The 13,411-nt window shown below is 39.7% G+C and overlaps 1 protein-coding gene across 5 annotated transcripts in view; it reads right to left on the reverse strand.

Moving 5' to 3' along the window:
- Window positions 1-13,411, reverse strand: part of USH2A (usherin) — a 751,068-nt gene that overhangs the window by 160,472 nt on the left and 577,185 nt on the right. For all 5 annotated transcript variants that reach the window (XM_040461001.1, XM_040461002.1, XM_040461003.1 and 2 more), the window contains exons 53-55: window positions 7,699-7,896; window positions 7,026-7,180; window positions 4,790-4,988 (exon numbers count right to left, since the gene is read on the reverse strand). In XM_040461001.1, the coding sequence (XP_040316935.1) occupies window positions 4,790-4,988; window positions 7,026-7,180; window positions 7,699-7,896 (552 nt within the window). The remainder of the gene's footprint in view (window positions 1-4,789; window positions 4,989-7,025; window positions 7,181-7,698; window positions 7,897-13,411) is intronic.

The raw sequence follows: 13,411 nt of genomic DNA on the forward strand, positions 1-13,411 counted from the left end.
TATATATATATATATATATATCAAATTTTTTTATCCATTCATCTACTGATGGATACTTAGGATGCTTCTACAATTTGGCTATTATAAATAAAACTGCAGTAAACACAGGGGTGCATGTATCCCTTTAAAGTCATGTTTTTGCATGTTTTGGACAAATACCCCTTAGTGTGATTACCAGATTGTAGGTTAGTTCTGTTTTTAGTTTTCTGGGGAAACTCCACACTGTTTTCCACAGGAATGCACCAGTTTGCATTCCCACCAACAGTGCATGAAGGTTCCTTCTTCTCCACATCCTTGCCAACACTTGTTTGTTGTGTTGTTTATTTTAGCCCCTCTGATAGGTGTGAGGTGATATCTCATTGTAGTTTTGATTTGCATTTCCCTCATGATGAATGATGTTGAGCATTTTTTCATGTGTCTTTGGCCATCTGTATGTTTCCTTTAGAGAAATGTCTGTTTATGTCTTCTGCCCACTTTTGAATTGCATTATTTGTTTTTTTGAATGTTGGGTTGTATCTTAATGATTTTTGAACAAAGGACCCTATGTTGCCCTTTTGCCCTGGGCCCTGAAAATGATGTAGCCATTCCTGCCTGAGACCTAGATGTATTTGACAGTCTGATTTTTGTACTCAATCAAAATGGAATAAAAACATTCAGACACTAGTTTCCTATTTAATATCTACTCACTCAACAAATACTTTTGGATACTTAATGTTAAGTGCTATGATAGATGCCTCTCACAGTATAAGTGATACAAGGGAAAACAGGAGGCTACTGTCTCTGTCCTTAAAAAGCTTCACCTACTAGCTCAGGAATAAAGACAAGAAAAAGGATATTGTGATAAAGTCTAATAAATGTCTTGAGAACCAAGTGTTGGATACTTTGGAAGTACATAGCAGAGTTATCTAAATGTAAAATCCCCTTATAAAGAATTTCCACATTCCTCAAAGTATGTTCTCCTTTTTTTTCCCCCCCAGAAATGATGGGTAGGATATCTGTTTCACTACACTAGAGTAGTGCACGTGGGCTACAACCTGCATTGTTAGGGCACATGCTATTTTAGCACAGGTTTTCATGAGCTTCTCGGAAGATGCAAAAGAAAGGCAGATTGTTCTGTCCTTGCTAACTTAACGCTGGTGGGTCTTCCCTTTTTAAGTAAAATGCAATGATAAGCAACTTTTAATAGATTATTTTGAAAACACTTCTCCCTGAGTTAAGAGACACATAAGCCCTTATCAAATCTGCTGTGAAAGAGGACATGATTAATTCATTTTGTTCTCAGTGGCCCTAATTATTTAGTTAATCCTTTCTCCATCTCTTCTGCCCCAGTGCCCACACTAGGAGGACCATTCATAAAGCCGTGGTAACCTGAAGAGAAACAATGCCCATAACTGACATCCTGATTGTTCTGTGCAGGATGGTGGACCTGTTTAGTAATAAATGATATGAAAAGGTCTTTTATTGACAAGCTGCCATGTGCTGTTTGCATTAGCGAATATGAGAAGATGATGGCTGTTCCTCCTTTGTCCCCATGGTATTCAGCTCAGTGAGATAGCAGAAAATGCTTCAGTTTACTTAAAGCATTGATAACACCTCTAAATAATTAACTGAGGACTTCCTGTCTTCAATTACTTAATGCTTTTTTTAACATCTTGAGAGGATTATAAGCAATTTATGGATTTCACATGATGAGTGCCTTCGCCACTATTCCCACAAAGCATTTACGGGATCATGTTTCTAAAGCTTTGAGGTAATTAAAAATAAGCATGGAGACAATGGGGCTGAGGCAAGGTGCCTGCTTTCCCTTCTGTCATTTCTAAGGACCTAGATTTCAGGCTCCAGAATGACTCCGGGTACAGCTTCATTAGCGTTTGACGGTTACTTAGAAAATGCCAACGTTTTGGAAATGATGAGAAAGTCAAAACATTTATCCCAGCGGGTACAGGCAGCTCTTCGATCAAACATTTGGGATGCAATGTAAAATAAATTTGATTATTTTAGTTTATTCCATGAACTCAATAAAACAGTCATTCATATCATAAAATACATCCATAGTGAATTTGGTCGGTCAGTGAACTACAGAACTGATTTTTTCCTGGCAGATAAGACACGTGAACGCTAACATACATCTCAGGTTTTAGATTACCTAACGCCTAGCACCATTGCCGTCCCGTAGGAACCGCATATGGGAGGCTCTGTACTTGGTCAGGTTTTGCTGAACGAGAGTTTTCTTCTTCATTCAACAAAGACATGTTTCTCTGTAGGGCTGTATTGCCTGAGTGGAGTACTCTCTAAATCTATTTAAACGGTACAGAGGGACAAACCGAATGAATTCCAAAGTCTTCTTTTCATTTTATGATCTTATAGAAAGCAAAATCATATAGAAAAACTTTAAAATATTTATCCTAATAAAAGAGAACTTCTGCATCAAGTTACGTGTATGAAATCCTCTCTGGGACGAAAATATTCATTAAAAATGACAATGAAAGGAAGAACTGGGGGGAGAGAGGGTGTTTTAAAGAAAAATCTTTCCAGTTATCTTGTAATTGATGAGTCTATCAATCCTGTTGGTTTGAACATCGCGTTAGGGTTTAGTCTGTCAGCAAGTCAAGTCAATGCTGGTTTTAAAAAAATGCACACCACTACAGCTCACAGTTCAAAGCCCATGCTGGCTCAGTGGACAGATACTGGGAGAAAAACATTCTGTAACACCGTATCCCAGTTTTTTTGTGAAACCTTTACTGATACAAAGTCTAAATGGCTTTCCACACTCTGTAATTGACACTTAATTTTCCACTCCAAGTCATTGTTTTGATTTCCCCCGGCAGCATTCTTTAGAGTTCTGCTGTTGAATCCTTTGTGGTGTATTTGCAATTAGTTCTTAACTTTTCAGTGTCCCCTATTACTGGGGGCTTCCTGAGAGCAGCATTCTTAGTGTAGAGCACTTACTGTACTACCTCCAACACAGCAAGTGGGCAACAGTTTTTTGTTTTTTTGTTTTTTTTTTAAAGAATGAAACAGTACTCTGATTTCCTTATAGATGGAGGCAGGGAATGCCTTGGGCACCCTGAGTATGTCACTTTCCTTCCTCATCTTTTAAGTGTGGATATTAAAAACATCCCCCACTTACAGGGATGTAATGAGAATCAAATGTGTCCAAATGGAAATGGCTCTTTAAAATTATAAAGCACAATATAAATGTAAAGTTGTGTTTTGTAAAACAACAGTATTTCAACTAGTGGTGATCAGTCTCACTTTCAGTGAAATGAGATATAAGAAATAAATTTAATAATCTGAATTGATGAGGGCTTTTTCCATCTGCATTATCATTGATCCAGCTCAGGACCTTCAGATAAGGAATGCAATGTGCGAGTCTGCAAATATTTATTAAGCACCTTCTGCAGGCTTATGGCACTTCTGGAAAACAGTGGTCAAGTCATTGAAGACATCTGTCAATGAATGCCTGCTTGTGTGTCAGGGAATTGTAGAATTAAGAGCAAATCACGATGAATTGATTTTTCCACCTACATAGTATAACTGGTTCCTTCTCTGAGGAAAACTCAGCCACACTCTTCCAGTCCTTTCTGTGCTTCTTTATGAGTTTCATTACCTCTAGTATCCATGCTCCCTGCAAGGTACGGGGTCCAAAGAAAGAACATTCACTCAGGAGGCCTTGGAGGGAAGCTTCTGACAAGGGGGGTGGCGTGGAGTAAGTTTGTAACCTCTTGCCTCTGGTCTCAGAATCTCAATTTACACAACTGTTTGCCATGATTCAGTAGATGCAAAGAATGAACTAAATTACTTAATCTCTCAAAGTATCTTTTTCTGTAAAATGGGAGTAATACCTCTCTTTCCCCCATAGGTCTGCAGTGCCTTCCACGTGGCTCGTGTGAAATTCACTTGTTTGGCATCTATGAACATTTGTTGGGCATCCGTGAACCATGTCAAGGACTGTTCTAGGTTCCAGAAGTACCACACTGAACTAGGTAGACGAGACCTCTGCAATTCTGGAGCTTACATCCCAGTGGGGGAGACATAAAGAGCAAAGAAAAACCAAGCACTCTCAGGCAGTAAGAGGTCATGATGAAAATATGACAAGGGGATGTGGTGGCGTATTGGAGAAACTTCCTTAGACTGGGGAAGTCAGAAGTGCCTCTCTTCTCTTCAGAAGTGACATTCAAACCCAAACATGTTAATTATTATTATAATGACTTCTAGCAATTATCTGACATTATGCTATTATACTGCACCATTATATTATTATGAAAGTTAATTATAATAAATGCTCTAGCAATAAAAATAATACAGTTACTATTAATTAGTGTTCATAATAACAAATTGTCACAAACAGTCACCTGTCAACTATTCCGTGTATTAGTTACCCACTCAGTGGATAAACGCTCGCCTCTGGCTGATTTCACCCTGTTCTCCAGTGCATTCTTGGCTATCCCGGTCCCATTATCTATGAGTATATCCTTGGGGAATGAAAATGCATCTTACCGTTTGTCTGAGAAAAAAAAAGTTAATACTGATGCAAAAACCCTACACATAATGCATATCAAAGCCAAATATAAATTATTTCTGAAGTTATGTGCTGTTGTGGCTTATTGCTGCCAGTGTGGGCTCTTCTATTAGCATGGATAAGTGGGACCTGACCATATGTCAGGAGAACACGTCCTTTCGAAGTGACCTCATATATCAAATGCACACCCCTGGGATGCTTTGCCCCCCTAACCACAATGACAGACTCTTCCGGTAGGTTTTCCTTTTTTTTTTTTTTTTTTTTCACCTGTGACCGTATGCTGCCTCCTGTCAGCGGTGCCACTGTAGATGAGACCTTTCCCAACCTGCCTGAGCTGGTACTCTTTAATGACGCCATTTGGCTTCTCGGGGACACTCCAGCTCAAATGCAGAGACTCCGAACTGGGCGCCGTGACTCTCGGTGGCTGGACACTCTGTGGGCTTCCTTGGGTAGTAGCTGCAACTACCTGAAAACATAAGAGTTCAACAGCAATTTACGGTAATAGTATGCTAGGTATCCTGATCAATGAGAATGTCACTTTTGTTTTAAAATGTTGTTGTCTGGCCTGGCATATCATTAGCAGGGGCTTGGAGAAACAGTCCCCCCTTTTTTATGCTTTTCCTCCCATCCTATTTAAACAATGAAATCTGACCTTGAATACATTCCATAAGTCTCAGACTACCATTTATCACAACAGGTTCAACAACAATTTTGATGACAGAGCACAGCCCTCAGTTTAAGCAAGGGAAATCTGGCTGGCAGACTGTCTTACTAGAGAACTCTTGATAACTCTCTTCCATATGGCTCATCAGTGTCTTTGCATTTTAACAGCCTGATTTTGTACATTTTAAGCACCAGTAAATATGAAGCAAAACCCACATCTGAACTTGCTTGCATATGATATGCTTTGAACAGTATAAATGGGCAGGTTGTTTTTTGTTTTTTTTTTTGGTATTCTTCCTGTGATAACCCAGGATGACTTAACAGTGCCCGTGCCAGTGTTCTAGAAAAAGAACTGAGTAGACAAGGAAAAAAAGATCAATCCACCAGTCATGCATTCAGCACTATCAAAATATAATTTTGAACAAAAGTTAGCTGCATTTCTTTTTTCACAGAATTAACTCTGCTTTCACTTTTTAACCAATTGTTCTGGCATCTGGTAGACAGGAGCTGCACCTACGTAAAAAGAGCACAGAATTGTTCCAGGAACGCTCGGACCATAACTTTTGATTGGGCCAATCAGCTGCCATCTGTCTAAATGGTGGCACGCTCAGAGATGTTTCTGGAGGTCTGTTGAATAAAAAGCTGCGCATATGCACTGCGGCTGATCCATCTGACTGAATGTTTTACTTGGATGGTTCCGGCACAGTGTGCGAAGATGATGCTCTTCTAAAGTTGTAACGGCGTGAAAGGAATCAGAGCCGCTGTGTGTTTGTTTCTCCTGAGTTTACTCTGACTAGGTTGGCTTCTGTGAAATGACTCTCTCTTTATTTTCCTCCTAAATTGTTTGACTGTTTCTTTCCAGTCTCATCTGTGGGCTCTTGCTCTCAGGAGCGCTCCCAGTGTTCATTGTCTGTGTTCTTGTTTTTGTCTCTCTCTCTCTCTCTCTGTTCTCCTTAAGGACTCTTTTCAAACTCCTTGCTTTCTAGATCTTTCTAGATCTAGAAAGATCTTTCTAGAAGATTCAATCACTTTGTAATCCAGCTTCTGACTGGATTTTCACTTGAGGTGCCAAATAATAATTCCTTCCACCATTCTGCTACCTGCTCCTTCTTTTAAGTACATTTTTAAAAGCTTTTAAAATTTGAATCTTACTCTCTACGTTCAGATTTTCCTTTAACTTTTTTTATTTGCTAGCAGAATGGCACCGTGATCTATAATTTGCTCAAGCTAGAGATCTCGAATATATCCATGATCCTTTCCTCTTATTCCCCTGCGTATTGTTGACACCAAGCCCTGTAGATTTTGTCCCCCAATATCTGTTGTATCTTCTTGATGTTCTCCATTCTGACCCCTGTTGCATGGATTCGGGTCCTCATCATTTCTTGCCAGGTTGTAGCAAGAGTTTTGGTATCAGATTATTTTCTATGCCAGGCTCTTTTGCCCCTTTCTCTGTTCTTCAAGAGCAGGTCATCCTTGTTGAAGTGATGGTTAAATAGAAACCCTTTTAAACTGAAGAATGATTTGATAATTATTATGAATTTATGGAAGATCATCTAAAAATAGTTGGCAGAGGAAAAATGTGATAAAAAAGGGTAACACTGGTTCAAGTTTTCTTTTCTTTTTTAATTAATGAAACATTTATATTTGCATAAATCTGATAAATTTCAGTGATCTCTCCTTTCAGGCATGAGGATTAGTACTCGGTTGAGATGGCACCCTACTTAACACTGCATTGGTGGGGATATTGTTTTCTGCCATTGGAAAAATCATTCACGACCTGGATATCCAGATAGTCTTCATCCTGGCTACTTCTGTCTGGAGTTTAGGTACCTGCCCTTACCTTGCTGCTGACGGCACAGCCAGCAACCGTGCATGCTTTCAGCTGGTATGAATATTCCTGAAATGGCTGAATGCCCTTCGTATCAGAGAAGCTCAGTGATGTTCCTTGAAAGCATTCAATTCCATTTCGGAGAAGAATGTAGTAAATAATAGGACCTAAAAGAGGCAGAGAAATGCCCAGATTTGAGTATCACGTCCTTTTAACTATTTGCAAACAACTTAACATGTCTTGGAATTCTAAGGAAATGGGATAATATAGCATTATTTACTTTTAATTTGCTATTGTTTTTGCTGTGTTCGAGCAATGACATGCACTCTTACCGAAGAGAGGGACTCTGGACACAGACAATTAAAGAGACATATATGTTTATTTCCCCCTACTGCCAAGCAAATTACCTTCAATATTAAAACTATTTTGCTTTCCTTTAACAGTCTTTGTTTGTTTGAAAGAGCTCAGATGTATTCTAGGATTCAAGAAAAAATTGGGGGACTAAAAATTTGCAGGTCCTATTTTACAAAAAGGAAGATCAGTAGGCACATACCTACAGTTCCTTTTACCAGCAAATAATTTTTAATGGTTAGATGCATGCCTATTAAATGTAGATTACACTCATTTCAATTTCCTTATGAAGTTACTGGATTATGTTATTTCAATTTTAAAAATGGCTTAATACCATTTGGTTGTATAGGTTTCTTCCAATTTAAGACGATTACATCTTCAAGATTATCCATTTTGGTCCACGTAGGGGGACTCACTCCTTCAGGCACATCTTCTTTGGTCCTGGCTCTAATAGCTTTGCTGAATCCTCGCCCATAGCTATTCCATGCAGAAATTCTATACTCATACATCATGTAAGGCTCCAGGTTCACATCTGGAAAGGGAGAAATTGAACACTGAGACTTTTAAGACATTTTTGCTGTCTTACCATCCTATTGAAAATGAATATCAAAACTTGTAAACACTTAAAAATTAATGCTTTAATCCTGTTGTGTGTGAATAAAACTCTAATAATAATCTTAATTTTCTAAATCAGAAAAAAACATTTTCTGTGTGTATTAGATGCAGAGATATGGAATTGCACAGAATAGAATTCACCTTTTCTGAACAAGCAAATATGGATAATATGGATACATGAAAGGAATGACTGAAATCTAAAAGCACTAGACAGGGGTGCTTAGGTGGCTCAGCCGGTTAAGCATCTGACTTTGGCTCAGGTCATGATCTCCCTATTTGTGAGTTTGAGCCCCACATTGGGCTCTGTACTAATAGCTCAGAGCCTGGAGCCTGCTTCGGATTCTGTGTCTCCCTCCTTCTCTGCCCCTCCCCAGCTCGCACTGTCTCTCTCTCAAAAATAAACATTAAAAAATTTTTTAAAAAAGTAAATGATAAAATAAATGAATAAAAGCACTAGACTAATGTACATTGGATGTTAATGCTTCACAGGTTTGTATATACTTTATTTCTATATGAGGCAGTTTCACCAACATACTTTCATAATTTTAGTATGATAAATTTTACCAATTATTACATTGTTCATATTACATTAAATTATTATATAATGTAGTTATTATGAGATACAGGACTTGAAAGTTAGCTTATCAGGGCCAGTGGATATAAATGAATGCACAGTCCACTACATACTTACTTCCCTCTTTCACCAAACCAGAACGGAAACCCAAACTAAAAACAACAAATCTAATTAAAAGAAGAAAACCTGGAGCGCCAGGGTAGCTCAGTTGGTTAGGCTACTGACTTCGGCTCAGGTCATGATCTCACAGTTTGTGAGCTCAAGCCCTGCGTTGGGCTCTCTGCTGACAGCTCTGAGCCTGGAGCCTGCTTTGGATTCTGTGTCTCCCCCTCTCTCTGCCCCCTCCCCTGCTCACACTCTGTGTCTCTCTGTCTCTCAATAATAAATAAACTTTAAAAAAAAAAAGAAAACAATAAAACCAGACTACTGAGTGTTTTGCACTGGCAAGAATTTTATTAGATAACCATCCATGTGATCCAGTGGTGTCCCAAAAGTCTCTGTTCCGTTTTAAGCTTTAATAACTTCAGAAGCACAAATGCTACAAATTTATTTTTTTTTAAATGGAAAATTTAATTGGTTAAATGTTTTCCACTTATTTAATTTTGTGAATTCGAATACGTTTATATGTATTTGTTTTTGTATGGCGGTTTCTAGATGACTTTTCTCAGATGGAAAATCAGAAGAGTAAGTCCTCCTCTTCGGCTGTCTGGCCACCTGCTGTATCTCCACTGGATGTGGGGTTGAGTCTCAATCCATCCATGTGAGGGTTTGGACCACATTTTCCTTATATGCATTTCTTTACTATAAACCCTGATCTGCCTACTCTATAGAATTAGTATGAAGATAAAATGCAAGAAGTTATGTGACAGAACATCGTAAAATAAATTGCTATAAAATAGAAGGGATTATCTTCTGTCTTTATTTTCTCTGGTCAGAGGGTGTCTGCCACATATTCTCTGTGATGACCACTAGTGGGTTCCCATATATGCCTTCTGTCCTGGTCAGAGGCTTCTTGGCTAGAGTCTAATTTTTCCTGTTTTCTTTGCAGCTTGGGGGTAGTCATGTGACTCAGATCTCAACAATGGAGGAAGCATGGACGTGATAGGAGCATCTTGCACGTCACTTTCTAAGAGGAAATCACTTGCCTTCCATTGACATTCTCATCCCCTTTTGATGGGCTGGACACGGGATGTTGCGGCAACCCAAGCTGCACCATGTGAATGACGACAGCACCGGAAACGTCATGAGTCATAAACTGGAGGGAATCAGGGTCCCTGAATGACCTAGTGGGGCAGAGCTGCCCAGACCATTCACCGGCCCACATACGGTCACTATATTTTTGGATCAATTCGCTGTAGCAGATTAAACTGTTCATTGCTAGTAACTGTTATTCCACACCCTTCAGGCCCACATCGTCATTTCCAATTTCAGTTGTGGCAGCTCCCCATGCTGTGTTTCTTATTCTTTCCTCTATGGCATTTCGTTCTTCTCCTTTGTACTCGCTCATCACTTATCCTCATTTCTTTCTTTTCCTGTGAGGCCCAGTCTTTCAAAGATGCTCCTAGCCCATGAAAGAATTCTTTGTTTTCTTTACGTGTAAGGAATCATTGTTGAAATTTTGCCTTCCCTCAATAATCTCTCTAATTTCTGAGTTATTTTTTTTCTTTGCCAGAATTTCCAACTCTTTAAAAAATGTTTTTTAATGTTTTATTTATCTTTGAGAGAGAGAGTGTGAGTGGGTGAGGGACAGAGAGAGAGGGGGACAAAAGATCCAAAGCAGGCTATGCCCGATGGGGGGCTCAAACACACAAACTGCAAGATCATGACTTGGTGACTACACCACCCAGGCAGCCCTCCAACGCTTTATTTTTTTTAATGTTTATTTATTTTTGAGAGAGAGAGAGCATGAGCAGGAGAGGGGCAGAGAGAGACAATCCCAAGCAGGCTTTGCGCTGTCAGCACAGAACCCGACGTGGGGCTTGAACTCACCAACCGTGAGCTGTAGTCAGATGCTTAACTGAGCCATACAGGTGTCCCAAACCCAACTCTTTTTTTTTTTTTTTTTTTAAGAATAAAAAAACCACTCTTTTTATCTCAAAATTGTTTTGTTATATGGGGCTAGTCTTCAAATAACAGAGGGTTTTGCTTTTGTGGGGATTATGTTTGTTCAATCCTTACTTTTTAATTGCTTTAATGTCCCATACATATTTGTTTTCAATTTTTTTTTTCAACATTTATTTATTTTTGGGACAGAGAGAGACAGAGCATGAATGGGGGAGGGGCAGAGAGAGAGGGAGACACAGAATCGGAAACAGGCTCCAGGCTCTGAGCCATCACCCCAGAGCCTGACGCGGGGCTCGAACTCACGGACCGCGAGATCGTGACCTGGCTGAAGTCGGACGCTCAACCGACTGCGCCACCCAGGCGCCCCTATTTGTTTTCAATCATTGCTTCAGTGGACAAGGAATTCTTCAAAAATGCATACACATGGTTGTGACCTTCCATTGCCTAAAAAGCTTTAATTTCCACTCATTCTTGCATAAAGACAACCTGCCGAGTGTGGCAATAAAGGCCTTCATCATCTGACTCCTGCTGTTTGGCCTTATCTCCATTATTTTTTCTCTCCTACACTGTGCTACATTCGTATCAAGGTTCTTGTTTTTCACACCTCCTGGGGTTCCTTTCACTTCCCGTTGCCCTCTGTGCCTGCCTTACCTTCCTTTCACCTGATGTTTCTACTTGTCTTAGTTCTCAGCTCAGGCATCATATCCTTCACGACGTCTTTCCAACCTCTTCTGTCTGCGTTAGGCGTCCTTGCAATGCTCTCTGCTTACTCTGTCACAGCTCTTAGACGGACATCGCTTCTCACATTACAGTACTTACATATCTGTTCTCTGTCCATTCATAGAGGCTGCAAATTCCTGATGGTAATTCTTATTTATTTGTTTTCATAGCTGTTGGTCTCAGGGTAGTGACTGGTTGTTAGTACAAATTTAATACATAGTTTTTGATAAGTGAAATGATCGCATGCGTGAATAAATTTTGGTGAGCCCTGGTGTTGTTTCACTTTGATTGTAAATTTCTAAGAAAGGTTGCGTTCTTAGTCCAAGTTGGTCTCAGTCAATGGTGCTTATTTTAGCATTACTTAAGTGCTTCATTTTCTTCATGGAAAAGAAACTTTTGTTATTTTTCACTTTTAATGTATAGTGTTTATTGGTAGGTGAAGCATTCTGAAATATGGGTGGTAAAAGGCCTCACAATATTATATCAGTAGGTGTAAACACTTATTGTCATCTGGAGAGGGATATTGCAAACATCTTAATGGACCCTCAAAATCTTGACCTTAATTACAAAAGGCAGATAAAAGTAGGGAACTCTCTTAGATCAAACCTACTAATTTGTCAATGAGGGTCCTTAAATCTGTAACTGGGAGTTGAAGGAAATTGGAGGGTTAGACAAACTGTCTTTTATCTTGAGGACTTTCCTAATTAAATACATTCCAATACATGTGTTTTGTTTGATTACAGCGTGTTAATCCAAAGACGAGGTGAAGTGAAGTAAGGACGTCTTACTCAGACAGATGTTTCAATCTGGTAGGAGAGATGGAACCAGGGGCCAAATGCATATGACACACGGTAGAAGCGGACGTCGTGCTGACGCCTGAGAGGAGAGGCGCTGGGTTGGAGGAGCTGCACAGAGGACGTGGATTTTGACCTACACCCTCAGAATGATGACGACGGACATTTAAAGTGGAAGAGACAGCTTGAGGGAGGTTTGAGGCACTCTGCAAGGAGCTCCTACTCGGTGCAGAGTCTCTGAAATCTACTGCTGCTGTTGTTGTTTATTTGAGAGAGAGAGAGAGAGAGACAGAGAGAGAGAGAGAGAGAGAGAGAGTGAGTAGGGAGAGAAGTGCAGAAGGAGACAGAGAGAGAATCTTAAGCAGCTTCCATATTCAGCATACAGCCCAGTGCTGGGCTCGATCCCTCAACCCTGGGAGAGTGACCTGAGCAGAAATCAAGAGTCGGATGCTCACCGATGGAACCACCCCAGGCCCTCGCTAAATTTGCTGTTCTTGAAGGTGACACGGTTTAAATCTGACATCTTCCCTTACCAAGTTACTTTTACAGATATGACCCTCAGTTTGCTCATCTATTAAATGATCTTACTTACACGATTGCTTTGTGGGTAAATCAAGGTAAGGTTTTAAAACATGTAGCACATCATGGAACTTTATCTCTATTCCTGCTTTCCCTCCTTAATCTACTCCTTTCATCCCAGTATCTTGACTTATTTATTTATTTATTTTTTTGCATCCCAAGGTTTGCCATTATCACTCACCATGGGTTAAGTAAAGAAGAATGATGATTCATGATGGAACAGAGCACTTTTCTTGTTTATTTAACCTTAGCTTGCCTGAATTATGTCACTTAAATGCATTCTATTTGACGCTAGATGCTAGATGATATATATGTACATACACACAGCTACACACACACACACATACACACACACACTGAATTTTTCAAAAGGCAGAAACAAACTCTGGAGGGACTTAAGTAAATGGACGAATGATAAAAATTTAATAGAGGGCAGAACTATTTTGGAGATGATCTTAAACTTGACAGTGTTTTTCACTCAGCTTAGCCATGCCTGAGAACCACTATTTGGAGGAACTCAGTAGGGCCAAGATGGAGCCTGAAAATTATTTTCAATAACCATGAAGGTTATTGCTCCCAAGATGATGGCCATGTAGGGGCAACACCAAGCTGCAGGAGAGTACAGTCTCTAGACCCAGACCCAAGTTGAGGAAAGGATACTTTAAGCTCCTCCTCAGAATAATGCTGCTTGGTCTTACTGG

The sequence above is a fragment of the Herpailurus yagouaroundi genome, unplaced genomic scaffold (genome assembly GCF_014898765.1).
Source record: "Herpailurus yagouaroundi ecotype Mexico unplaced genomic scaffold, PumYag 253, whole genome shotgun sequence".
Lineage (NCBI taxonomy): Eukaryota > Metazoa > Chordata > Mammalia > Carnivora > Felidae > Herpailurus > Herpailurus yagouaroundi.